This window comes from Lepisosteus platostomus, chromosome 2 (genome assembly GCF_059453375.1).
Source record: "Lepisosteus platostomus isolate fLepPlt1 chromosome 2, fLepPlt1.hap1, whole genome shotgun sequence".
Lineage (NCBI taxonomy): Eukaryota > Metazoa > Chordata > Actinopteri > Semionotiformes > Lepisosteidae > Lepisosteus > Lepisosteus platostomus.
In genome coordinates this window covers 60,010,610-60,037,090 of record NC_142612.1, presented here as the reverse complement: position 1 = coordinate 60,037,090, position 26,481 = coordinate 60,010,610, and the positions used below count along the sequence as shown (strand labels likewise).

General features: G+C 40.5%; 1 protein-coding gene across 14 annotated transcripts in view; it reads left to right on the top strand.

Annotated features, from left to right (window-relative positions):
- The window catches only part of mecom (MDS1 and EVI1 complex locus), a 187,020-nt gene extending 160,998 nt beyond the window's left edge, over positions 1 to 26,022 (top strand). For 3 of the 14 annotated variants that reach the window (XM_088610717.1, XM_088610819.1, XM_088610818.1), the window contains 14 exons: positions 1,195 to 1,297; positions 1,891 to 2,125; positions 2,642 to 2,789; positions 3,795 to 3,975; positions 7,885 to 9,235; positions 9,654 to 9,744; positions 11,467 to 11,493; positions 15,749 to 15,915; positions 16,942 to 17,019; positions 18,495 to 18,664; positions 19,292 to 19,436; positions 22,162 to 22,410; positions 23,045 to 23,231; positions 24,198 to 26,022. In XM_088610717.1, coding sequence (XP_088466843.1) covers positions 1,195 to 1,297; positions 1,891 to 2,125; positions 2,642 to 2,789; positions 3,795 to 3,975; positions 7,885 to 9,235; positions 9,654 to 9,744; positions 11,467 to 11,493; positions 15,749 to 15,915; positions 16,942 to 17,019; positions 18,495 to 18,664; positions 19,292 to 19,436; positions 22,162 to 22,410; positions 23,045 to 23,231; positions 24,198 to 24,332 — 3,267 coding nt within the window. In that variant the 3' untranslated portion in view covers positions 24,333 to 26,022. The remainder of the gene's footprint in view (positions 1 to 1,194; positions 1,298 to 1,890; positions 2,126 to 2,641; positions 2,790 to 3,794; positions 3,976 to 7,884; positions 9,236 to 9,653; positions 9,745 to 11,466; positions 11,494 to 15,748; positions 15,916 to 16,941; positions 17,020 to 18,494; positions 18,665 to 19,291; positions 19,437 to 22,161; positions 22,411 to 23,044; positions 23,232 to 24,197) is intronic. The other 11 variants (XM_088610792.1, XM_088610737.1, XM_088610727.1 and 8 more) reach the window with 11 other exon arrangements.
- The last annotated feature ends 459 nt before the right edge of the window (positions 26,023 to 26,481 follow it).

Sequence of the window (26,481 nt, the reverse complement as noted above, 5' to 3'; positions counted from 1 at the left end):
CTAGTATATTAAGAAATTACACATTTTATTTCTTGTATACATTATAATAGTCATACTTGATCTATGTCACCGACAATAAAAACATTCACATGTTGTGTCTTTCTAGCAGTTGAATCACAGATATCCTGAATAGGAATTAAAAGTGTGTAAGCTTTTAATTTTACTGAGAATCTACACCTCCATTGTCTAGTTCTGCATCGTTTGCATTCAGTAGGCTAACAAGAAGGGAGGATGTCATAAAGAACTTTCAGTGCTTAGCTGTCATACCTTGATGTCGTCAGCTTCAGTGACTAATGGAGCCAGAGCTGACATAGCTCCCTGGGACCAGATGAGGACAGAAACCTGGAATTTGACGGCTGTCAAGTGTCACACTCAAACCAACTTTGCACCTCGCTTTACTGCAAAAATGACTGGACTACCTCAGAACTGATCGTCATGTCAGTGGTCTGGACAGAGTATTTCTCTTTTCCAAACCTCAGAAAGAAAAACCTAAAGGTTTTCTGTCATATGCCTTGAGAATGGAAGTCTCTGATCTCTTATTAAAATGAACCAATTCAGTATCCGGGTTTTTAAGAGCCATCTGCTGGTATGAAATGAGCATTGCACTTTTGGTTTACATTTGTTTCTGTGTAACAATCAGGCTGGATATTATGTGTAGTACCCGTGTAATGTGTTTAATATATTCCCAAAACACAGATTTTAATGTGTTTTGAATTGTATTATGTCACCAACCAGTTCTGAAATAAAAGGATCCCCTAATATTTTTGCCCCAATTCATTTTACAACTTACAAGTATCCTCACATCATGATATTTATGGCAGAATGAATAACATGTAAACTATTATATGAACCTTGAAGAGTCTGTAGATTACAGTCTGCGTGTCTTGTCAATGAATATATATAAGAAGTATTTAACACACAAGAAATGCCTTTTAGAAACAATGGCATCTGTTGCATTTTTTATTTTTTGTTCATTTACATGAGTTATGATGGGAAGCAACAGCCTGTGAGGTTTTATAACTGTCTTAAATCTGAAACAATGGTGAGTTAAACCAATCAATTAAACATTTATGGGGAGTTGAGCGATAATAGACACAAATAGAACAAAATCTTGAAAATATTGTGGCTCCCAGAATTAGGAGTAAGTATCCCCAATTCAGGGCCTTGATTGTGGTAATGTGTGTTTCCTTTCAGATATTTTACAAAGTTACAAGAGACGTTGAACCAGGAGAGGAGCTGTTGCTTTTCATGAAGGCAGAGGATTATTCATGTCAGACAATGGCACCAGATATACACGGTGAGAACTCCAGCCCTTGAGATGAAAAGACGTCATGTCCTGAAAGCTGTGGTAATGCTTTAAAGATACAAAAATTACAAAGATATATACGAAACTAAGAGGAAAACACTTATGTTTGATAAATGTTCATTTGTGTCTTGTTAGTGCTGACTGTAAATAATCTTACTTATTTACCCCTGCTCACAGTAATTTCTAGGCACTTTGTAAAGTATACACGCCAAGTGTAAAACTAGCAATTGAAAAACACAGTGACATCTATAGTTCAGGTGGGAAGCTGCGTCAGCATGCGTAGGCTCCAAAGGAGCAAGTTAAAGGTTTATTCCATGCTGAAAGGAGAAGAGAGAAAACACAACGTTTCGACCGTGAAGCCTTCTTCAGGTGTGTGTGAAGAAGCCACACACCTGAAGAAGGCTTCACAGCCGAAACGTCATTTTTTCTCTCTTCTCTTTTCCATATGGAATAAACCTATTACTTGTTCCTATATCTATAGTTTGCTGTGAATTGGTTTTTCTTGCACCTTGCCGCTGTCTGAGGCATCTCTGGGGACACGTCCTTGAACGTGGGGTCCATTGTTTTCTCCCTGTCCCGTTCAGAGGAGCGGCAGTACCGGTGCGAGGACTGTGACCAGCACTTCGAGTCGAAAACCGAGCTCTTGGACCACCAGAAGTTCCCCTGCAGCACGCCTCACTCTGCCTTCTCCATGGTGGACGAGGGCCTCCAGCACAAATCAGGCAGCGAGCGCGACCTCCACGACCTGCACGATCTCCACCATCCACACAATCCCCAGGAGTGCAAGGAGTGCGACCAAGTGTTTCCAGATGCCCAGAGGTGAGAGGGACAGGGCCTCCACTTGCTCCAGCGCTAGGCTGCTGGGGCAAAATGGCTGGGCTGCTGAGTACGCTGACCCCTCGTCCGTGTCAGCCACTGCTGCAGCCCAGCTTCAGTACACTCTAGCAAGGCTCTTGCTTTCATGCACTGTATTTTTTATGAGAAAAGTTTGAATTAAAGAAATTAGAAATGCACCTGAGTTGTTTCTGGGAATGTACATGCTCGCATTGATTTTTTTTTTAATTGATTAACTGAATTGACTTTTTCTGTTTTTCATTGCATTGTCATTTTTTTTTTCCTGGGCAGTTAATATAATGTAATAATATACATTTTACAACATTCCGGTTGTGAACTTGAAGTGAACAACACTGAAATCTGAAAATCTCTGCTGAAACGTACTTAAGTAAAGTTAGAAACGACAAAAGAAAACACATTAAACAGGGACGTGTTAGTGCTCCATTTTAAAATGGACTTGTAGTTAATTAATGCATGGGTGTATATTTCTAACTTCACCAGTTTGGAGAGGCACATTCTGACCCACTCCGAGGAACGTGAATACAAGTGTGACCAGTGCCCCAAAGCTTTCAACTGGAAGTCCAATCTGATCCGCCATCAGATGTCACATGACAGCGGGAAGCACTATGAGTGTGAAAACTGCTCAAAGGTACAGTGAAGGGTTTGCTGAATGGGTGGAATGTTGTAATGTGCTTTTCTGAGGGTAGCTGTTCCCCAAACCACCACAAACATTTAGTCATTTTTCCAAGTGACACTGAGATCCTTCCCCTGTCTTCATGTGGTGATCTCAGCTAACACCTGCAGTGTATGTTCCCAGTTCTCCTTTATTATTTTTATATTCGCTGCAGGGTTTCAGCCTTCCTGTATGTAAAAGTGAGCACAGTTTGGCAAGATTATCTCACTCATCTCAGTTTGATGTTTTTGGGCTTTTTGTAGAAAACGGTACAGTGTAGAAATTACTGTAAGGGCCTAGTATTTAACTTTACCGTAGTCTTCTCGTTCAAAATTTGCTTAAAAAAAGTGCTGTTGGGTACTGGATCAACACCAAATAGAGAGGCTGTGTGAGTTTGCTTCTCATTGTGAACTTCAGTATGAACAACGCTGGGGCTATTCCTTTGCAAACTGGAAATGAAGAAGCTGCATTTTCCTTGAGGCTTCTACAGTAAATAACAGACTGTCCTGGACAATGATACAGACATTAGAAGAGGTGAAGCCTGTTTCAGAATTAAGATACCAAAACATGCACAGAGCTGAAAAAATACACAGATGCCCTGTTGTTCACCACATTGCCAGCCCCATTTAGAAGTGACAGTCTTGCACACAATACTGAGCAGATACAAACCACCCTCACAGTTACATCCATCTTTCATGAAATATAGCAAAACGTTGTTCCTCAAAACATAACTGAGGTCACATCTTATCATGGTGTGAATGCCAGAAAAATTCAGAGGAAAGACAAAAGTGAGCCAAGTCCGGCACACTTAAAAAATCAAATCGATTACCTGTGAACAACAAACAGCCACCGGAAAGTGAATCTCTCAGCCTGAGCCAGCAGTTACCAGAGCAGTTTTTGTCTTGTGGCAAAGGCTACTTCTGCTTCTTCATCTTGCCACCTAAGGAAACCCTCTTCTTTACGCGACTCCTTCTTTCTCAGCAGGTGTTCACAGACCCCAGTAACCTGCAGAGACACATTCGCTCTCAGCACGTAGGGGCTCGAGCACATGCTTGTCCGGACTGCGGGAAGACATTTGCCACGTCTTCTGGGCTGAAGCAGCACAAGCATATCCACAGTAGTGTCAAACCCTTCATATGTAAGTCTCTAAGACCCTTCATATGTAAGTCTCTTTACTTTTTATTAGTCCTTTCTTAGTAAGAAATGCCCTGTTGTTGATGCAAACTTGATAGAGTTAAATTCCTCTGGCAAGCTGTTGCAAAATAGTAATGCTACTCATTTTGATATGCTTGAATATTTTACAATAGTAAGTAATTTGTGATTAAATTAAAGCTTATGTTTACTGCATGCTGTATTTGTTTGACTGTTTGAAGCACGAAGTATTTGTGACTAATTGTATAGAGGGTTTTGTAGAATTTAGACTGCTTTTGTTTGAGGAGTTTGTGTATTTTTAAATATAATAATGAAATCCAAATGCTTTCATTTACTAATTAAATCATTTAAGTACAATTATATTACAGTATTTTGCAGTTTTGATGTGATTCAAATTAAATCAAAATTATTTGTCTATTAGTAATTGGATTTTCAGAGGATTTTACAGTAATTTACGTAATGTGCTTTTCAAGTGCAGTCTTTGTATTACAGGTTTAAAGCAAGTAGATTTCTTCAAATCTTTGATGTAGGAGGTTTAGCAGTTACACATACAAAGAAATGCCTTTTGAAAATCAGCATTATTTCCATATTTAAGGAGGCTCAATCGTTCAAATAGAATTTTGTTGTGCATAAATGCTATCGCTTTTTGGCTTGGAGAGATTCTGCTATGTGAAACAGGAGAGTTATTTTGTAAGAGTTGAGTAGTTTGTAGATTTGAATGGGTGTTTTATATTCTGAAAAAAAAAATCAACAGAAAAAGAAAGACACCTTGTAGGAAAAACATGTTTAAATAATACAAGGCCTGGATGAGAAATCATGGAATCATTATGTGTAATAAACCCATTAATCAAATCAATACCCCAGGAATACAGATATCATTTGTTAAACGTGAGCTTTCTGTATTCTATCACCTGAAAGTGATAGATGTTTCTGCCTGACAAGGCCACACACACGGCATGGCCTGACTTTGGCTATTGCTGGTAACTGTCTTCCATTACAGTACACCGCCCTGGCTTAATTCAGACCCTCACCAGCACAAAGATAATTACTTGCTTACTTCACAAAATGCCAGCCTCCTCAAATAGAAACCACATGCAGTAATGGGCAGGCCATATTCAAAATAGTACTTAATTTGTGGTAATCAGTAGAAAATATGCAACCTAAACTACCAGCTAATTACTGCATTTTGAGAAATTTGCAGGACAGAACACACTCAGCTTCAGACGGAGTAATGGTCTGTGTTAGAGAGGGCTATGCTGGGAGAAGGGGGGGGGGGGATAAGTGGGTTTATTCAAAGGCGCAGGGAAGAAAATGTCAGGTGGTGGAAACACAGACTCGTGTTACGTCAGGAAAAAAAAAAGACTCCCGCAGCTGCAAGATGCCTCTCTGTATTATTGCAGTATGTGGATTTGCTGAAGACTAGTTTGAGTTTACTGGCAGGAGAGAGAGAGTCAAATAAACTGTACAGGTGGCCATACATGCTTTTAACAAAATATGACTTGTCGTGCGGATAAATGAGCTGCAAAGCACCTGAATACGTACAGTAGGCCATCAGGCTTAATGTGCAGCACTTGCAATTGTGTATTTCCTGGGTGAGGTGAGGTTGCTTCCATCTTTGGGTCTTTGATTAGACGCAAAAAGGAGAACTTCAAATGCCATCATCAAATCTAATGTCACTGTAAACACACAGCTTACGTTGCTGAGAGGAGTCAAATCCAGTCTGAACAGAAGAAAGACTACAAACAAGAGGTGCAGTAGTTGGTAGTTTGTGCTGTAGTTAATTGATCCAAGGATGTCATCCAGCCATTTCTTGAAAGAAACTAGGAAATCAGCCCTGAGAACATGGATGGGCAGCTTGTTCCTCACTCCCATGATCCTTTGAGTAAAGAAGTGCTTCCTGCTGATTTAAAATCACAGTGACTCCTGCAGGCAGGCTCGTCACTCTTTTCTCACACCTGCCCTGCCTTGGACCTGTTCATTAGGATGAAGCGCACCTTTGCAGGCAGTTCCAAGGTGTTCATCAAACAGCTGAAGCAATGTCTGGGCATTGTAGGATTAGTGCAAGTTCTGTTCCGAGGAACAGAAACCACCCAGGCTTTGAGCTGTGCAGAGACGGTAGTTCTAGAAGAGACTTGAATACATGACTTCAGGGACTGACTAACACTGAGCCCACATGCTTTCCTCTGAATGAAGATAGAAATCCTGTCGTTCATTTCCAGGACATGGCTAATTGTGAGGTTTTTGTTTAGGAGAGACAAGCAGAGCCTAAATGGTGGTTTCTTAACATTTGAAAAACAACTTGCCAGGAGCAGATTAGGTCAATGAGCTGTTCGTGCATTACTGTCATTTCTGCAAGAGGAGGACACAGCTTGTATTGAAAATGACAACTCTGCAAAGCTGACATTTAATTTGAGCGGATTAAATCATGTATTACTATGGAGAAATAAAACATTGGATACATCGAGGCATGGCCATGTTTCTTTTAGTGTAAATAAGAGGAAATGCATGGTAAAGTTTCTTTATGAAAAATACTGATGAATGTTTTTTTTCATTGCTATAGTACATCCATTTATTTTATCTAATCTGCGGTGACAGTTTCCTAAATTAACAAAAAAAAGTTAAAAGCACTAAATTGTTGCCAAACAAGACAAAGAAAGACAAAACAACTAATTTTTTCACAGTTTTTTGTCCAAGACAGTGAAAAGAAGGCATTTTATTTTATTTTTCAAGTAGATTGCCCCCATGAAACATTGCTTGTCCATACCACCTTCAAGCAGTGATCTCACTGTTAATAATACGTACAGTGCGGTTAATAGCATAAGATCTATTTTATTTTAACACATTTACTGCAGATTGGCTGCAAAGCAGCTAAAAGTTAAACAACATTTTCTTGACGACAGGGACTTAAACAGGTACAGCGCTCTTGTCTCTTGGCTGAATGCAGAACCCTGTCAGACATGACCAGCCCAGGTCATCTCTATCAAGGTCAGAGACCCTCGAGTGCAAGAAGGTCAGTGTTAGCAGTGGTATGAGGGGAAACAGAGGACGTGATTGTAATCCATGGGAACCAGCAATGCAGGATAGGATGCATTCAATTCAGTTTCCTTCTCAGGCTTAAAATAGTACCATTGTAAGTTCTGTCAGTCTTTCTCGAATCTTGAAAATGTTGCTGAATGCACAATGCTTACCGCTGCCCGCTTTTGATGTGAAAATGATGAGTGGCAGTGATACAATACCAATGTAAACAAAATCGGGAGCTGGCGGATGCTTTCCCAAGAGGCTACGGAAGAATCGCATCTACAGGACACTTACTGTTCTGCCGGACAATGGATCTGAAGTCCCAGACATTTTTAGATTTCAAACAAGTCTTCACCATCTCAAACAGGGCTGTAGTTGTTTTCGAAGTGCAAACAAGTTGCCGAGGGCTTGTCAAACCCAGGAAAACCCTCCTCCAGACTGCACAATAGTTGCTTCTTTTTAACAAAATGCTGTGTCTGACACTAAAGGTGCACTCAGCCCCTTTCTTCAATTACAGGAAGTCTCTAAGTCTTTCCAATCCAAGTCATTGAGGGGCCCCAATTAAAGTTTTCCTAGTTCTTTTAAACTAACGACTTTGGGAGAAAGCTGTATTAGACCAGTTTAATCATTTTCCTTACATATTAAGCTAAAGTGATTGAAAAAGGCCAAGATACTCTGCTGAACTGAAGACGTCTTCAACTGACTTTGGGACTCCCCAGTTTGTATAATTTACACAGTGGTTCAGATGAATTTCAACAGAACATGCATAATGTCTTTCCAAAGATATACGGTCTGTATACTGTATTAGCCTTTAGCTACTTGTTTGCAGTGCTTCATATGTTAGGTCACAGACTTAATATTTCTGCCTGAAGAAGTTGTTTCTGTTTTTGTGTGAACGCAGGTGAAGTGTGCCACAAGTCCTACACTCAGTTCTCGAACCTTTGCCGCCACAAGCGAATGCATGCTGACTGCAGAACTCAGATCAAATGCAAAGACTGCGGACAGATGTTCAGTACCACCTCGTCTCTGAACAAGCACAGGCGGTTCTGCGAAGGGAAGAACCATTTTGCTGCTGGGGGATTATTTGGTCAAGGCATTTCTCTTCCGGGTACACCAGCGCTCGACAAAGCCACCGTGGGTAACATCAGCCATGGCAGCCCGGCTCTGGCTGACTACTTTGGGGCCAACAGGCATCACAGTGGGTTGACCTTTCCAGCAGCCCCTGGTTTTCCCTTCAGCTTCCCCAGTCTGTTTCCTTCTGGACTTTATCCCAGGCCACCACTGATTGCTAGCTCTCCAGTGAAAGGGCCTCAAGGTACAGAGCAGGGCAAGAGTCCTCTTCTGACACCCCCACAGGTGGTGACAGGTGCCCCAGACATACTGCAGTCCTTGAGCAAACTGTCACCCCGCAATGAGACCAGAGGGGTGGTGCATCAGACTGAGATCTCCTCCAAGGAGAGGCCCCTCGGTAAAATGAGTGACCAATCTGAGAGCAGCGATCTGGACGATGTCAGCACTCCCAGCGGAAGTGACCTGGAGACCACATCTGGCTCGGATCTGGAGAGCGACCTGGATAGTGACAAAGAGAAAAACAAGGAGAATGGCAAAGCTCCAGTGGGGAAGAAGAGCAGTCTTCCGAACACAGCCTCCGTGAACAGCAGTAAGAAGGAATTCCCCAACCACTCCCTCTTCCCCCCTTCCCTTGACGAGCAAACCGCTGTCTCTGGGGCCGTCAACGATTCCATTAAAGCGATTGCGTCCATCGCTGAAAAATACTTTGGCTCCACCGGACTTGTTGGGCTGCAGGACAAAAAAGTAGGGGCTTTGCCCTATCCTTCAATGTTCCCCCTCCCATTTTTTCCAGCCTTCTCTCAACCAATGTATCCTTTCCCCGAAAGAGACTTGAGATCCCTTCCCCTAAAAATGGAGCCACAGTCTCCGAACTGCGAGTCCAAAAAGGGCCAGAGCAGGAACTCTGAGTCGCCCTTTGACCTCACTACCAAGCGCAAGGAGGAGAAGCCAGCGCCCTTCACTAGCTCAAAGGCAGGGGCTTCGCAGTTAGCGAACCAAGACCAGCCCTTGGACTTGAGCATGGGCAGCAGTCGGCGGGCAATCACAGCTAAAGTCGAGGAGACCAGAAAAAATCACGTGTTTGGCGAGGAGCAAGCCGCTGATATCGATCAGTCCAAAGCTCCTGATTCCTCACTGCAACACGCCAGGCCAACCCCTTTCTTCATGGATCCCATTTATAGGTAATGTGAATCTTTAACATTGAGTTACTGTTCTTAAATAGGCAGTACATGGCGCAAATGCTTTCATCCTGTTGCATCAAAGTTTCAAGGATTTAAAAGTGTAGGTGAAACGTGTTGTGATGAACATATTGTTGGAAGTTGCGGAGTTGTTTTCAACTTATTTTCTGACTGTAAAAGTAGAATCCCGCAGAAGAGAGCGGCCAAAGAGAAAGGAAATTGTTTTAGTCGTTTTTTCTTGATCGCTAAAAAAGCAGAGCTGTTCTCAGTCTAGAGGAAAACTGCCTTTTGGAAAACCACCATGTTGTTTTGAGGCACTCCAATGGGAAACAAAATGAGAAGTGCTGTAGCTGCCGTTTATTTATATGTTTATTTTGCACGTGCTGTTGGCAAATAAGAACTGAAAGAATTTTAATATTAGCAGGGTTGAGAAAAGGAAAATGAACGATCCGTTTGAAGCTCTGAAGGACAAGTACATGAGACCGGCCCCAGGCTTCCTCTTTCACCCCCAGGTAAGTTGCAGAAATTGTACGACACAGCTTGAGAAATATACAGTTGGTCTTTTAAGGCCAATGACAGGGTGGCATAGTACAGTATACTGATATAATAGGATATGAAGCTTCTGAACCTGCGACTTGATGCTGCAATTCAGTGCCTGCTCAGGAGCGATCAGATGTGGTTAGTTGTGATGGCCTTTGGGGGCTGTGTGAAATACACAGTGACAGCCCAGTTTGGACAGGTCTTTGCGTTAGCCGTACAGCTGGGACCGTTTGGCTTCATTGCTGTCAGTCTTTCAGAAAGGCCTGGCAATTGGTGACCATGAACATATCCGAAGCTCAGGACTTCTGTTGTTCGTGGCTGCCATAATTGTGGAAGCTGAAAAAAATCAATACTCATTACGAGCCTTTTCATTCATAAATTTGTACTTTGTTCCTCACTAAACTATGCGGACAGGCGAAGATAGATTTGATATTTTAAAATCTCCCTGTTGCTATCAGAGCTCTGTTGGGTGATTTTGCGAAGACAATGTATGGCTTTAGAAAGGGGTAATAGTACTGCATTTACTGTATTTAGCTGCCCTTTCTACATCTACGTCAGCCGTTGCAGTCCAGATGGACGAACTGATTTGTTTATCAGACTGTTTAACTCAATACAGCTAAATGTACATCACACACTGTGTCGTTTAGTATCACTTTCTTTCCGGAACAAGTAATTTAACCTGCAGAAAACCTTTTCAATACTGAGGCCAGTAACAATGATATCTCTGAACTACTGTTTCATGATCAAATCCACATGAAGCTGTGTTGGGCTCCTACTTGACAGCATCACAGTCCATCACGAATATAGCAGTTTTGGTAGATTTTTATACGTTACCCTGCATTCCATCTAATGTTATTGATCCACATTGCTGATGATCAATAACATTATCACTGCTGAATAATTGTTCTTTTCCTTTGCTGACAAAGTCAGACACAAAAGCATCAGTTACTCAATATCTGTGTTGAAAACAGGAATAAACACAAAGGCACAATGCTTTGTAGAAATGTAGCTTGAAATGTGGAACACACCCTATTTTATGACTTTCCAAATGATTTGATTCCGGTTTCTTCGGTACTTTGAGTCCCTTTAATACTAATTAATGAGTCAGCTGCCTATCCGGAATACCATTTCAGCCATGAACGCTGAGCGAAAAGCTCCATTAGCCCCTTGATTTTATTTTATTCTCCTCTCTCACTGAATTTGAAGCCCTGGTTTGTAGTTTCCAGTGTTTGTTACTAGAGATGTTGTGTTTTTACTTTATTGCAGTATGAATTAGTCATTCAAGTCCATGCTTTTCGACTCCAGTATGTGTAGATAGTTCTTGAATGTCAGACCTTTTGACTTCCTTCTCCTGAGCAAGTATAATAATTTCTTTGTGTTGTTAGCATGAGGTAATCAAGGTCTGTAATGATGCTAAGATGCAGTCTTTTCCAAAGAGCCATTTTCTCACTCATTAAGGTGTCTGTAGACAAAATGTCACGAAACGCAAATTGACAGTGAGGGTGAAAAAAAAGAAGGCAAATGTCGACAGGTTAAGGCGTAGGCTGAAATAGTAATGACTTGACTATAACATCATAGCCTGTATATACAACATGTGCAGGTCTTACCATATTGCATGTTTCATTTATTGCTACATTCTTACACTGAAGAGTTATTGGTATTGATTGATATTTCTTTTTTAATCCTGCTCCCAGTTTCGTTTGCCCGATCAGAGAACATGGGTAAGTTCATAAGAAGTCCAGAATGTTATAAAATGCTTTATTAAAAACCCACCCTGCTTACAGGCATGACAGCACACGGTGCATAGCTTGTGATGCATGGGTCAGCCGAAGGCCGACAGACTAACCTTGCCAGATACCAGTCACTGCTTATCTAGTTTTACCCAAGCAGAAAGTTTATTTTATTCTTAAAGAAGGATGTTTTTTTTTCTCTTACAAAAAAACATCTGCAATTGAGAAGGCAACACAAATATCACAAGAGTTACAACTTCAAATCTTGGAATAAATTGAATGATCTGAAAAGGGTACATAGAAGCCTAAGCTACAAATCTGTGAACTATTCTTTTGTTATAGTTTTAAGGGGTGATGGGGATGTTGTATGCTTCATTGAGATCATAAAGAGGATACTTACAGTTATACTCATGATTAAATCGATATCTTCAATGTGCATTCACTTAATCTGCAGCATTCAGAGCCGGATCAGGACAGCCAAGTGGCCCTGAGATGTGAAATGCAGGGGAGTGTTTTCAGGAAAAGTTCGAAGACGTTATTTTTGTCTCCAAAGGATAAGATATAAATAACCAAAAGAATAACATTTGAACCCAGTATCAGTAAATTTTCTGTAGTTTTGTTTGTGTTCCTCGAGGCATGAGCTACCAGGCTTTTTTTAAGACACGTACTGAATTGAAATATACAGAGGGCTGTTTTTTTTTCTGCTGTTCTGGTTGCAGCAAATCCATCATTGTTTAGCATTCTGATTAATGTCTGAGGTCCCGCCCTCCGAGCTATTCTTTATTTAGGAAGCCTCCCCATGTACAGTACATTATGTGTCCTGTGTCATTCAGATGAGTTACTGAGCCTTCCTATTTATTGCTTGTCTTTCTCCTCTGGAAAACCTCTTAAGTCCATTTGGGTCCTCATAAGAACCAGCAAACCCAAAGGGAAAAGAGATCCGCTAAATGAATTACCTCTAGTGCCGATAATGTGAATAATATAATGTCTGTCAATGTGAAAAATGACTATTGCTGTTTGAAGGTAGGGACCTCCTCTCCTGTTCAAGAGGCCTGCTCCTCTGGTGGAGTGGGGAAGTGAGAGCATTTTTGTTCTGCTCCTGCTCTTTTGTACACATGCTTTTCACATGTAAGAGGTTTTTAAAGGAGGCATGGCTTATTAATGTCACACAGATTGTAGATAATGAGAGAGTTTAAGTCTGGGATCTAAATTCGCATTCATCATCATTAGGCGAGACATTTTAGAGAGGGAGAACGGGGTCTTTTTTCATAAGAAAACTGAAAAAAGGGACATGATTGTTCTTTATTAAAGCTGCATTCATTTGCATCTATATTTGTGTGTGTGTGTGCATAGAGGAGAAATGGTCATAACCAAGTATAACCAAGTATGAAATGCATAGTAGTCAAAACATCAACAAGTACCGGCTAATATTTGGGTATTCCCAGTTACCACAGTTTCCCTGCTGATATAGATCTGGATTTTTCTAGAACATACCTAGAATGTACCAGCGGCAAATATTAATGAGTTGATCTGAATTTGCGGCACCCAGGCTTATTGACACAAATGCGGATTTCATCATTTGGCCACAGTTGACCACTTCTCCCCGAATGAATCGTCCTCCCCCTCCTGCCAATATTATTGGAGTGGGCGTTTTCACAAGTGTCTAGCAGAGCAGCATGACCCAGCGCTGAATGTGGGCAGGAGCCATTCCTCTTTAATAGAGCTGTTAAAATGAGATGTGTTTGTTTATGACACAGATATGCCGCTGAATAATGACTCGCGATGATTGCTGAGATGCCGTTAACGATACCTCAACTCGCTGATATGTTTATAAACATTTGCTTTGTCCAGTGGAGGCAATGTCTCTGTTTTTTTAAACATGAATTGGGAATTGTGGCCAAAGGCTGCTTTGCGTCAGTACCAGGTTAATAGCCTCCGAGGGATTAGGAGGAGGGGGTAAAATTGTTTCCTTTTTCAGACATCTGGTTTCTGATAAGATCGACAATAGTTAGAAATGCATATCACAAATTACTCCACACTATGCGACACTGTCATTTGGAGATAGCAGATTACAAGTAGGCTATACATAGACCTTGTAATAATAACACTGAGCGTGTTTCCAGAGATCGTCCTCAGATGGAGTGCTTTGCCTGCATGCTTAGAGTCCTTGTTGTTTTGCCAGCCCATGAGAAACAACAGCTAGAGCGGCCTTTATTTTTTCTTGTATTTAAAACTGCACTTTGCCGTGCCTTAACGCAAAACTTCAAGTGCAGCCTAGCTAGAATTCATGCAGACAAGAACTGAATAAGAAACCATTTCCTTACTGGGTGAAATCTTGAAAGGTTGTAAAGTTCATGGCTAATGGTTCCAAATTGCAGTACTTTTAAAAAGCCCTGGATAATTTTTTCATTGCTCTTTTAGATTTGATTTTGTGAACTATCATCTTTTTACTTTCTTCTTACGGATTATCACATTACTACTTCCTGTCTTTCAAAATATATTGATGATTATTAATGTGTAAAATTATACATATACATGTGAAAATATAATTGCACAGGGTTTAAAGCTGCAAATTACATTCTCCCATTGTCAGACCATGATGTGAAAAAAAACACAGTAATAGGTGCCTTACATTTTTTCTAAATCTTTAAAGCTGAACTGTCTGATCATATTATGCAGAAAAGAGCTTGATACATTTGGTGCTGTTAATGCTTCCCGAAATAATTTGTAATATCGAAAAAGTGAGATGTGCAGTACAAAAACAATCATTCAGGTCCAGAAAAGGGTCAATGAAAAACATGTTTTTATGGGTTTTATTTTTATGAGAAATATTAATGCACTGGTATCTCAACAACTGGTATACAAAAACCATGCAGCCTTTCCATTAGATTTTTTTTTTGTGGTGGCTTAACGATATCATAATCAAATGAAAATGACACTTCACCTCCTCCAAAAGCTGTATCCTTTCACTTTCAGCATAAATGGTTTCCGTTATGAACTTTGCACTGGGCTGTCATTTCTAATCAGCTTTTCAGGCAAAGGTCATCACTCATTGATCAGTTATTCTTTCATGTATTTGTGCCCACCATGTAAATGATGGAGACAGGACAGGAGGACCGGTCAGGATGGAGCGTTCAGGATAGAGCGGCACGTTGAATTTCAATTGATTTGTGTCTGTATTAAAAAAAAATCCAGCAGACATGTAAAATAATGCAAATTTGTATCCCTGTGAAAAAGCTGAAGAAACTGACAACCGCATTGGTCTGTAGGGACAAGAATTCCCTCCTAACCCAGCTGTATCATTATTACCAATGTCTGGCCTTTGATCAGTAATGTCAACATCTTTCATATTGACAAATGTGCTGTCCACTCGCATTGTGCGGAAAATGTTTTACAGGCTATGAGTGATTATGAATCAAGCCCCATAGCCCATGGACTTCAGTGCCCTCCAGTGTTTTCGTATTTACCATTTGACAAGTAAATGCATCTCGACTTTCCTCTGAGAATTTTTGCAATATTTGATGAAAGACTTTTAGCAAATTGGCAATGGTGCCCTGTACGATGCAATTTGTAACTAGGGAAAGGAGTTGGGAGTAAGAAGACGAGATGGCAGCACAGTGGCGGCAGGAAATAAAAAGGCTGACTGCGATGTGCTCAGAGAAATTCCAAAAACAAAGACGGAGAAAAGGGAGGAAATAAAATGAAATAGCAGTTTTTTTTTTAGTTTTGGGGCCTATTTTTATAGCAGAGGAATATTTTTATAACTTTTTGCCCACATACAACTCAACAGTTCTAATGCAGAGCCAGACCTTTTTTTTTCTCTTGGTATGACTCATTGATGTGCTGTACATGGGGTTTCACAGAAGAAAAAAAAATCTGGATAATTTTTCATTTTCAAGCTGAATGCTCCGTTACACGTCTAACATGCATTTACGCTATTAAAGATACTTATTAGTCATTTTTGCCAATATCAATTATTTGTCATTAAAAATTCGTCAGAGGGTTATTATAAATTCAATGCAATGAAGAAATGCCAATTGAAAAATGCAACCTGAACAAATACTTACTTGAGTCTTTGTGTGTGAGGAAAAAGAGAATTAAGTTTTTCCCCTAGCAAGAGGAGAAAACACTACTACTACTGTATTTTGTTGTTTTTTTATGCAAGAATAATACAATAGAGTCTTATACAATGATTGATTTGCACATTTTGCGCACAACAATTTAAGATTTCTGTTTCTCTTCACAGATGTCAGCTATTGAAAACATGGCAGAGAAACTGGAGACTTATAACTCCCTAAAACCAGAAGCCAGTGATCTCATACGGTCTGTCCCATCCATGTTTGACTTCAGGGCTCCTCCAAACGCTCTTCCTGAGAGCCTTCTACGAAAGGGCAAGGAGCGCTATACCTGCAGGTGATTACCGAGTTAATTAAAGCAGGCTTGATCGGAGACTGCACTTAGCATTTCCAGAACCACACTGTTTACTTTTGAAATTACCACTGATTAGAAGATTAATAGAAACTGTTAGAGAATAGCTTTGGCTTTGATCTACTTCGATGTGATCTTCATGTTGAAATGTTGCAGTCACCAATTTTTTGTTTTGATTTCCCATTCGGTATAATTCGAACTAAACAGTGTGTAAAATAAATACAAAGTTAACGTTTCACTCGAAGCAGGAAAGGAGAAAGGGAATGGTGACTTGAAGAGTTGCTGTGAGGTCGCAGTTGTTGAACTACAGTAGTGAGAAAATGTGCTAGCACACATCCATGGCTTTTATGGTTGTGATTTGTGTATGAAATCAAACCCATGAAACTCCTGGAACACTGTCAAGAAATAGCCCAATCAATAGTTGTTTCATCTTAAGACAAGCTTTTGCCGCATGTGTAGTTCATTTGAGAAAGGAATTGCAAACGGTAAAATTGCAGGGCAGTTTCAACAAGTGTAGTTTTCATCAGAAAAGGTGCAACAGGATGTAGCCGGAGTTCGGACTGTTGTAATCCATCAAGTGAATCCATCTCCTGAAGAAGGTGATTCAACAGAATTTATCTGGACTTGGGCACACCGCTGCCCCAAAGCCGCCCACTTCCACCTTTAATTTGGTCATGTAATATGAGTAGAACTAAAAAACTAGTAGTTGGTTTCATTTTATCTAGAAAATGAGAATTTTATTATGTTGTAACACTTAAATTTTAAAGCTTAATAAATGCCAAGTTTAGACATGCTAAATTTGTGCATCTGTGAATATGTATGGCTGAATGTACCACAGGTTTGTCTAAATATACCCATTTTGCCTATAGGTATATGTTGTTTTTAAACAATGCAGAAAATGTTAGGTTGTCAGACTGAGTCTTCCACTACTCATTTCTTCCATTCGGGGAAATACGTTCTTTGGAAATACAGGCAGTGTGTGCCTTTCAATGAGTTTTCTTGTTTCCATAGGTACTGTGGAAAAATATTTCCACGATCTGCAAACCTAACTCGCCACTTGAGAACTCACACAGGAGAGCAACCTTACAGGTATTCTTTCAGGAGAGAGGCAATAAACATTGGATCTCAATTTGTGATAAATGTGGGATTGTTATTTTAATTAGTATGATAAAGCTGCCTCTTAATATTTATGTAATAGTATTTACCCCAGGATAAGCTTTTGGTAGTGCAGACTTTGGAAGGGATCCTTTTAAACTTTAGTATGTGTGTTCTCTGTGTTGATGGCTTAGCAAAATTGTCTTTACCACATGCTGTTTCAACCAGCACTTGTTTTGTATAAAAAGTCTTTTTTGTTGTTAGTAGCAAATATCATTTATTAAGGGATTCTGTAACAAGGATGTTTTTAGAGGACGCTTTTTTTTTACATGGTTATGGGAGAACTTTCCACTGTTTTGTATGTTTTTTCAATGGCGTACAAGCCTGAAACAATTATCATTCTGCTAAATAATTTAGGTGATGAAAAATGGTCACAGTTCACAGTGTGACAAGAGCTGTTTTGAAGTCCTGAAGAGGAAGTTAGATGAAAAATTGGGGTGATGAGGACTGTCGGCACATTTCCAGCAAGAGTAGTTGGAATAATTATTTTTTGTCTGAGGAACGGCTTTAAGAGAAATACAGTAAAGGCCCAGGAGACAGGGAATGACTATAGGGTATGAAAATTGATGCCTCTGGTACCAGTGTGATAGACTAAACTGCACACGTTGGCAGAGAAATAAAGATTTGTACTGTTTATTGCAATTTTTTTGGAAGATAACAGACTTTCCTCTGGGACAGGCAATCGAGCAAGCTAATTCTAGCAGAAGAAAAGATGTAATCATTGTGTATAATTTTGCATGGAAAAACTTGGCTTTCTGTCTAATTTTAGAGGGTTAGAACAAATTTGTTGCATGCTTATTTTGTAAGAAAAGAATTTAATTTTATTGCATTGGCAGGACATGAAACAATCAGCTTTCTACCTTGAAATGCTCATTAATCACATCTGTGTGAACATTAAGAGCAGCCAATTAGGGATAAATGTAGGCCGGCTAATTATGAAATTACATTTAAACAAAAACACAAGACAACACAGAGAGATGTGTGTCTTGAGAATACCCATTTTTTGTCTTGTTGTAAATAACTTAATAGACCGGGAACGTCGAGTTATATGTAATTCAGGTAGGGAAAGAAAAACAATGTTAGTATTACAGAGTCACTGACAGCTTTACTATGGACTATGGTCTTTATTTATTCAGTCAATCTTTTTGTCTACTTTTCATTGTCAAAGAGAACAAACAACACAAATATGAAAATATTTGTATTCCTTGATAAAAAGTCCATGAAAAACAAATCCAAATTTCCTTGATCCTTCTTAACTAGGTGAGCCCCAATGTCCATAAACTGTAGTGAATGGTGTCCTTCATTAAAACTGCATTTTTATACACATCCAGCAGAGTTTAAATGTAGGAGGCGCTAATGTAAGCCACGTTGAGCTCTACCACTCAGCTGCGACACTCCTTCTTTCCCAGGTGTAAATACTGCGACCGTTCCTTCAGCATCTCCTCCAACCTACAACGGCACATCCGTAACATCCACAACAAGGAAAAGCCCTTCAAGTGCCACCTGTGTGACCGGTGCTTCGGTCAGCAGACCAACCTGGACAGGCATCTGAAGAAGCACGAGAATGGCAACTTGTCAGGTGAGATTTTTAAGTAGAGCTTTGGAAGTAGATGAAGATGAGTACACGTGCTGCCAATCTCAATTCTGGCCATGGGCCAGCACCCGAACTGTTCTTGAGAAGGGAGAGGAGCTCCCTTCCTTATGGGGAACAGATAGGGACTGGACTCCGGTATGGGCATTTGAAAAGTTCGATCAAACCGGTCTTACTTGTTCTATGAAGAAATCCCATAGAACCATGGGTAAGGCAAAGGAATATCTGTGAGCTCCCAACATCCAAAATTGATCCCAGGACCTTCTAGCAGTTCGGTCGCAATGGACCCTTTTGCAGTTTTCTTATTGAAGCCTCAAACAGTGCTTGTAAAGATTTTATCATCTCAATGTTTAAAATCTCACTATGCCGCGGAGGACAACCACTAGGATACTATAACACTTGATTGGAATAGGTCTGTCTCTGTGTGTCATGGGAGAAATCCTGAAGCCTCAAATCTCCTGGGACTGCCAAAAAGGAATCTGACATTCGGGAAGATGGCTCAAATTATGTGTTTGAAATTCAGCTCTGTCCTGGCCTGCCAATGCCAGGATCCTCTTGCTTTCTTAATTTTGCTAGGTAAGATAGCTAAATAGTATGTGCCATTCATTTTTCAAGGTACTGCCATGTCCTCACCTCAGTCAGAACTGGACAGCAGCAGTGCTATACTGGATGACAAAGAGGACTCTTACTTCAACGAGATACGGAACTTCATCGGCAATACGAGCCAGAACCACCGTTCCCCCGGCCATTCGGAAGAAGGGTGACTATCTCTTCTTGTAACCTACTGTACCGTGTGTGTAGCTAAACAAGCCTGTGAACTTCAGCTTTCTGTGCCATAAGTATTTCAGGCATAAGTTTACTCAGAGGGTGAGCCATGTTGTTTTCTTATGTGGTATTATTTCTTTAAACAAGAGAAATGCTTTCAAACCTTACCACATTCCAGCAATACAGAGGATGTTTGTATAGTTTTTATCTTCCTGGTGTATGAATTCCCCTGTCTCAGTATGCTGCGAAGGACAATGCTATAGCCCTGCTAGGAATATGTCTGTCTCCATATTGGTCACACTCGGTTCACGCGGTCACAAAGTCTAGAATACAGATATCTTGTCTTTAGTCAGCTGACCACCCAGGCAGATAGGCATTTGCTAGGCATAGCAGCTATAGATAATATTTTTTTCTGTCTAAGCAATATAGGCACTTTGTCATTAGATCATTTTGTGATGGCTACTGATGCTGTTCAAGAGAGATTTATCTGTATGGCATGTAAAGGTACTGTACACGCCCCTGCAAAACAGGAGACATACCAAAACCTTCTCCAATGCAAATATTTAGCACTATGGGCTACAGTAGTGTAGTATTTATATGCAAACATCACAGAATAATGAACAGCCGGGCCAGAGCATTTTTTATGCTGTTCATACTTTTTTTTAATTAGATTGTTGCCCGAGGAGATTTTAGACAATCACAATTTAAGACAGTTCAGATGATTGCAACATTTGGAAATGTGCAGAAAATTTTTATAACTATTGAGTCTTGTTCAAACAAGGAAAAATAAATATATATATATTTTGATCTTGCCTAAATTATGTGAAATTTTGAAAGCTTGATGAACTTCTTGATAAAGGGGGCAGCATTTTCTGCATAATTTTGTAGTCCACATTTTGCACGCCTATGTGGCAGATCAAAAAGATTAAACTGATAGAAATCTCATAAGGTTCTTTTGATATTTATTTTGGTATAGTGATGTAAACATCAGAAATGCATGAAGAAAATTGATTAAATAAATTATAGTTAAACGTGCATTTTTTTCCTCTCTGTTGTGTGATTGGTGCTTTTGTGCAACATCTGGCCTCAACATGTATCACGACAGGAAGATGGTAAAAAGACAAGGTCAAGAGGTTGGCCAGTGTTTCCTTTCAAAGCCATGCACTTCTGACTGCTTTTGATAGATATTTTATCCCCAGCAAATTACCACATTTGAAAGCATAATTAGCGAATCTGTTTTCTTAATCATTGAGCTTTGGAGAGTTTGGTTCAAGTCCATTTCTCCACGATCCTTGACAATCTTGGTACGGGACAACTACTAGGCTGGCAGTCTGACCCCAAGCTAAGTGAGGTTTCATGTCTCTCCAAGTCCTATTATAATCACGTTTTAGATAAAAGATGGCCAAGATTTGCATTGTGTGACTTTATTTTTGGCAATTATTCTTTCTTCCTTTGCAGTAAAGACTTTTCGAGTCATTGCAAACTCAGCTTTTCTGTTTCAAATAGATCATTTCCTGGTTTCATGGGTTTTCTAATCTGAAGGATAATTGTGATGATTTTTTTCTTCGTTTCTGTGGTAGGGATGTTAAAGGGAAGGGGGGGGGGGATTGTTGCAGTTGGACTTTGTGTACCAAAAAGGGCATTTTTTAGAGCTGACGATAGATGGCTAGAACCATAATTAGTGATTCAGTCCTAATGTGGTTACAGATGATTTAACAAATAGTGGTTTCCTGTAGAACTGAGACAGTAGATAGATTAAGTCACTGTGAGTTTTGATAGCTGTGGTGTGTTCCTAAGGGACTAGGAAATGGGCTGGTTGGCACTGCTCTCATAACTCTTAAACCAAATGGGGCTGTCAGCTAAATATTTTGCCTATTAGATGAATTCTAGATAATAGAAAAATAAACAACACAAACCCAAGCAAAGTAAGTACTGAAGCTATTTGCTGACCACCCTTCTGTCCAGAAGGCTTCAGCTTGTGATGACAAACAGGATTCCGGTTCTCTAGGGTTGCGACTTCTTGAGTTTTCCATTTTTCACTTTGGCCCAGACTCCACTGCTCCGACACAACAGTGAAAGAATTAAATAAGTGCAGCTTTTCAACAGCAAAATGATGTATGTGGTTTGTTGGCTGGTGGTGGTGTTTTCGTCTGAAACGCACTGAGATTTCGAGAGGCGCGGTGCAAGAACCTGAACTTCATTATTACTCCGAGAGTCTTAAATAGTGATCTCACTGCTAAAAAAAGCACCACTGCAGGGACCTGAATGCCGAGACTGGAGTGTAGCTCTCGGAACATATTCAGTTCATGCACTGCACATTAACCTTGAGTCTTAAGTCACACTTGAAAGAAAGAAGACTGCTTTCAGCTATATCATAAAGTAATTACTTCAGGTACACTGAGTTATATTGTTTCCATTTTTCTTGAAACCAGTAATATAAAATTATTAATTTTTATCTCAAAACCATAGTTAATTAATTAGCCTTAATAATAAAACAAAAGGGGGCCTAGACCAGTGGAAGTATATAACATTCTTTTAAATCATCAAATACAGTACATGAATAATATAAATATTATCCGTCCATCACTTTCCTAAGTGCTAAAATTAGAATATCATATTTAAGTGTATGCTTTTTATTAAAAACAAACTGCCATCTTTTTACTTGTGCGAGAAGGATTATTTTTCCATGGGCTTAAGGGTGTTTTATGTTCTCCGACCAGACTGAATGGAAGCCAGTTTGAAGAGGAGAAGGGGCCGCTGCCCAGTCAGGAGTCCCGTGACCTGGAGGAAGAGGAAGTAGAGGACGACCTTGGGGTAGAAGAGGAGGAGGAGGAAGAGCACAGCGACACTGCAGGCAAATCTGGGGACGAGCCACTGCCAGGCAACATGGACGATGACATCATCCACGATGACATCGACTTTGAGGGACCCAATGACCTGGCACTGAACTGCAAGACATCCCCTAGAAGGTATTTTAAATGCCCATGAGTATTTATTTTCTCAAAATCAGTATTAGCCTATCAGTACTAAATGAGTGCTTAGCTTTTAATCACAAAGGCAAGGTAGGGACTCCCTTAATAATAAAATAAAAGAAAGTAAGGGCTCCAGGGATTTTCTACGTTGCCTTAGAAACCTGCAGTTTTTTCAGAGAGAGAGGCTTTGCTCCTGCAGTTGCCACTAGCTGTCTTTTTAAGGCGGTGTGTAGCTCACAGCTGGCAGTGGGCTCGAGAGAAGGCCTGTCAGGGGAGGGGACTCCCCAGTTAGCTCCAAGCTGCCATCATAGTGGCCAGCGGAGTTGATCAACAAGAGGCTATGCTAAACCATCAGGACTAACGAAGAAAACTAATAATTAAATTGAATCTGTCCTATGTGTATTGAGAATAAACGGGGGATTTGTAATGCATTTATTTGTAAGGCTTAGGGAATTAGACTTTAATATTCTAATTGTTCATGCTTTATATCTGCAAATAGCAATGGGAAGATGCAGGGGATCTTGGAAATCGGCCCACAGAGCCTTGTGTCACTGTGTCACTGGTTATCAGCCAGCTGTTCTGCCCCTGGTGGTGTATGAGTGTTCACGGACTGACTGGTCTTCTTTGACAGGTATAAAGAGGAGGAGGAGGAGGAGGAAGACAAAAGTGGGTTTTCTGCTCTGGACCACATCAGGCACTTCACAGACATGCGCAAGATGGAAGAGAACGAGTACAACGATGCTGAAATCGCAGCTTTCAGTGCCGCCCACCTGCCAGAAGCCATCAAACAGCCACTGTACAGGAAGTCGAAATCACAGGTAAGGTTACGAAGACCGGTGAAGACCCAATAGAGTCATAAAAGCATAACACAGAATGTGTCTAAAGGCAGGCAGCCTGGATTTGCAGCTTTATTTTAAAAGCAAATACATCCGTCCATGATCAGAAAGTCATAAATTCCTGGTACATTTCAAAGCAGCGAAAGCCCTATTCCAGAAGCACAGAGCACAACGTAGGACCACACCCTGGACAGGACACCAGTTCATCAAAGGGCACAGAGCAGGGTAAACACTGGATAGGACGCCAGTTCATCACAGGACACAGAGCAGGACCACACCCTGGACAGGACACCAGTTCATCACAGGGCACAGAGCAGGGTAAAACGCTGGAGAGGACGCCAGTCCATCACAGGACACAGAGCAGGGTAAACGCTGGACAGGACGCCAGTCCATCACAGGGCACAGAGCAGGATAAACGCTGGACAGGACGCAAGTCCATCACAGGGCACAGAGCAGGATAAACGCTGGACAGGAAACCAGTCCATCACAGGGCACAGAGCAGGGTAAACGCTGGACAGGATGCCAGTCCATCAGATGGCACAGAGCAGGGTAAACGCTGGACAGGATGCCAGTTCAGCACAGGGCACAGAGAAGGACCACACTCTGGACAGGACACCAGTCTGACACAAGGTGCAAAGCAGATTACACACTGGACAAGACACCTGTGCAGTAGTTTTTTATCTCTGACTTTGGTCCACCTAAAGCACTTTGTGTCCTTAGAATCTATGCCTATCGGATATCTCTAATTCAAGCAAAATAAAGGAAACATTACATCACTTGCTGGTGTTTGCTCATGCATTAGATTTGATTGCTGGTAAAATCCATGTGGTTGTCTCTTCCCACTCCGCATCACTGAGGTGAAGTGACTGTTTTTAAACGTGAGGATCGAGCCTGCTCAGACGCCAGGGTGGCCGGAGCCCGGCTAATTAATCACCCCTCTCCCCCCAGGCGTACGCCATGATGCTGTCACTGGCAGACAAGGATGCCCTGCACCCCGCCACTCACACTCCCGCCAACATGTGGCACAGCATGGCCAGGGCTGCGGCCGAGTCCAGCGCCCTCCAGTCCCTCAGCCACGTATGACGCCTCCGGACCTGAACGGAATGGGACCAAGTCCACTTTCTCGCCCTGACCTTTCACACGGGACTATTTAAAGACTGCTGAGCAGATTGCCTTACCCACTTCCAGGGTCACCCCGCTCCAAAACTTAAAAAAAAAGAAAGAAAAAGAGAAGAAGCAGCATTGTGACCTTAAATTGATTAAATAATAATAATGATAATAATAACTGTATTTATTCTGTCAAGTTTCCGTTTTGCACAGCAAGGGCAGCTGCTGGTTTCAAAGATCAATGTGAGATTAAAGCAGTTTCGTAGAGCGTGTTCACAAAACTGCCAAGCTTTGAGTCTTCCATTTCCTAGGGATTTGGCATAAGGCAGGGGGTATGTGCCAATAGGAGCACGTGGATCCAATCCGATGTGTACAGTAAAGAATGGTGGTAGGAAGGCATTTGTTCCATTTATATACATATATATTTTTGTGCATTTCAAGTGTGATACCCTTTAACCTTTACGAGGACTGTAGCTCTACATATGCAAAAAGCTCTGGCACAGCGCAGAGGCATAGACCTGCTGAAGGGTAAACTTTTTTTTTTTAGTTGTTTTCCGAGGAGTGAAATAAAAAAACGTGCCTGAAGTTTCTTCACCTCTCATTGCTGGAAAAAACAGGTTTAGGGTGAAGAGTCAGGCAAATTGGTATGCAGTGCAATACCATGGGACTGCAAGCCGATTCCATTAAAACAAGACGTTTGAGAAGATAAATCCCTGTATGATAAGTAAAGAAATGACATTGTTGTGTGTTCTTGCACAATTTAAGCACTGTCTACAATTATTAGGAAAAAAAAACGTTCTGTTTTGTATTCCATTGTATCATTGTGTAGTTCATCTGTGTAAGATTGTTTTTTTTAATGGAAAACCACGACTTGTTAATTTTTTGCAGAATGCAATGAATTGCAAGTGCTGAAGCCTGTCACTCAATTAAGGGTCCATTCAAGTCAAAAGCATTTTTTTTTCAAAGATACCACTAAATAGTCTTAATGGTAGTTGTTAGCTACTTTGTTTTCCATTTTTGTTTGATTTTTAGACAATCACGTTTTCTTTTATTGTCGTTGCTGCGTATGTTCAGAATTGTATTTATTTCTTGACAAACTGTAGTTTGTTTACTGAATAGCACTGTTCCAATCCACCCAAAGATGATATCTTCGGTGGGCCTAATTCATAAGTAAATGGGGTTTGTAGAATATGTATGAGTGCCAGATAGTATTAAACATTTCATTTCACTCTTTATTCTTTTATTGAGACTGGTTGATTAAATAGATATTAGGGTTTTTGTATTACGATTTACTGATTCAATTGTAAAAAATAAAAAATAGCAGGTATTATTTCTTCATAACAGCATGATTCTTCTGATTAGAACTGTACCTAATTTTTTTTTCTACTGGTTGTCTGCAAGCTTGTGTGATGTTCTGTTCATGTTAATCCTCTTTGTAAAATGAAGTGTGCCAAACCTATAATAAAATAACAGATTATATGCGTTTATTTTTTTCCCTGTGATGAGGGACCAGGTTTCTTTGTGTTGTTTTGTTTATAATCTCATTTTAAAATAATCAGCAAGTTGAGGTACTTTGTTTTAATGCTTTGTACAATGTAACTGTAATGCATTTCAATACAATACTATGGGAGGAGCAATTAAAAGAAATAAAGGACTACAAATGTGGGCTGACTGTGCAGTTTTCTTTGGCTTTTATCTGCTGTCTGGGCCTCTAGTAGAATTCCTGATTTATCATTAAGCAAAGAGAGCATTCGGAATGTAAATGGGAAAAAGCCGTAAATTGTTTTGTGAAACAGCCTAGCACAACATCACTATAGTATCCCTGCTGACTGATACACAGTGTTTCTCTGCAAATGCAGTGTAAAGCAGTAACAGAGGGTTTCTGCTTTTTAAAAAAAATGCATGTAATAAACTAGCCTTATGAGTAGAAGTATTTTTTTCTTCCCCTTGATTTAGTGAAAGCAACTGTTTGCTTTAACAACCCTTGTTGGTGTAAATCGATGTTTTTTTGGAAGCAAAGCCCACTAGGATTTGCAAGTTGTTCAAAAGCTAATGGAATGTCAAAGTGAAGTTTGTCCCTTTGTTCTCATTATATTCATTAAACCAGGATTGTATGTACTGGTGA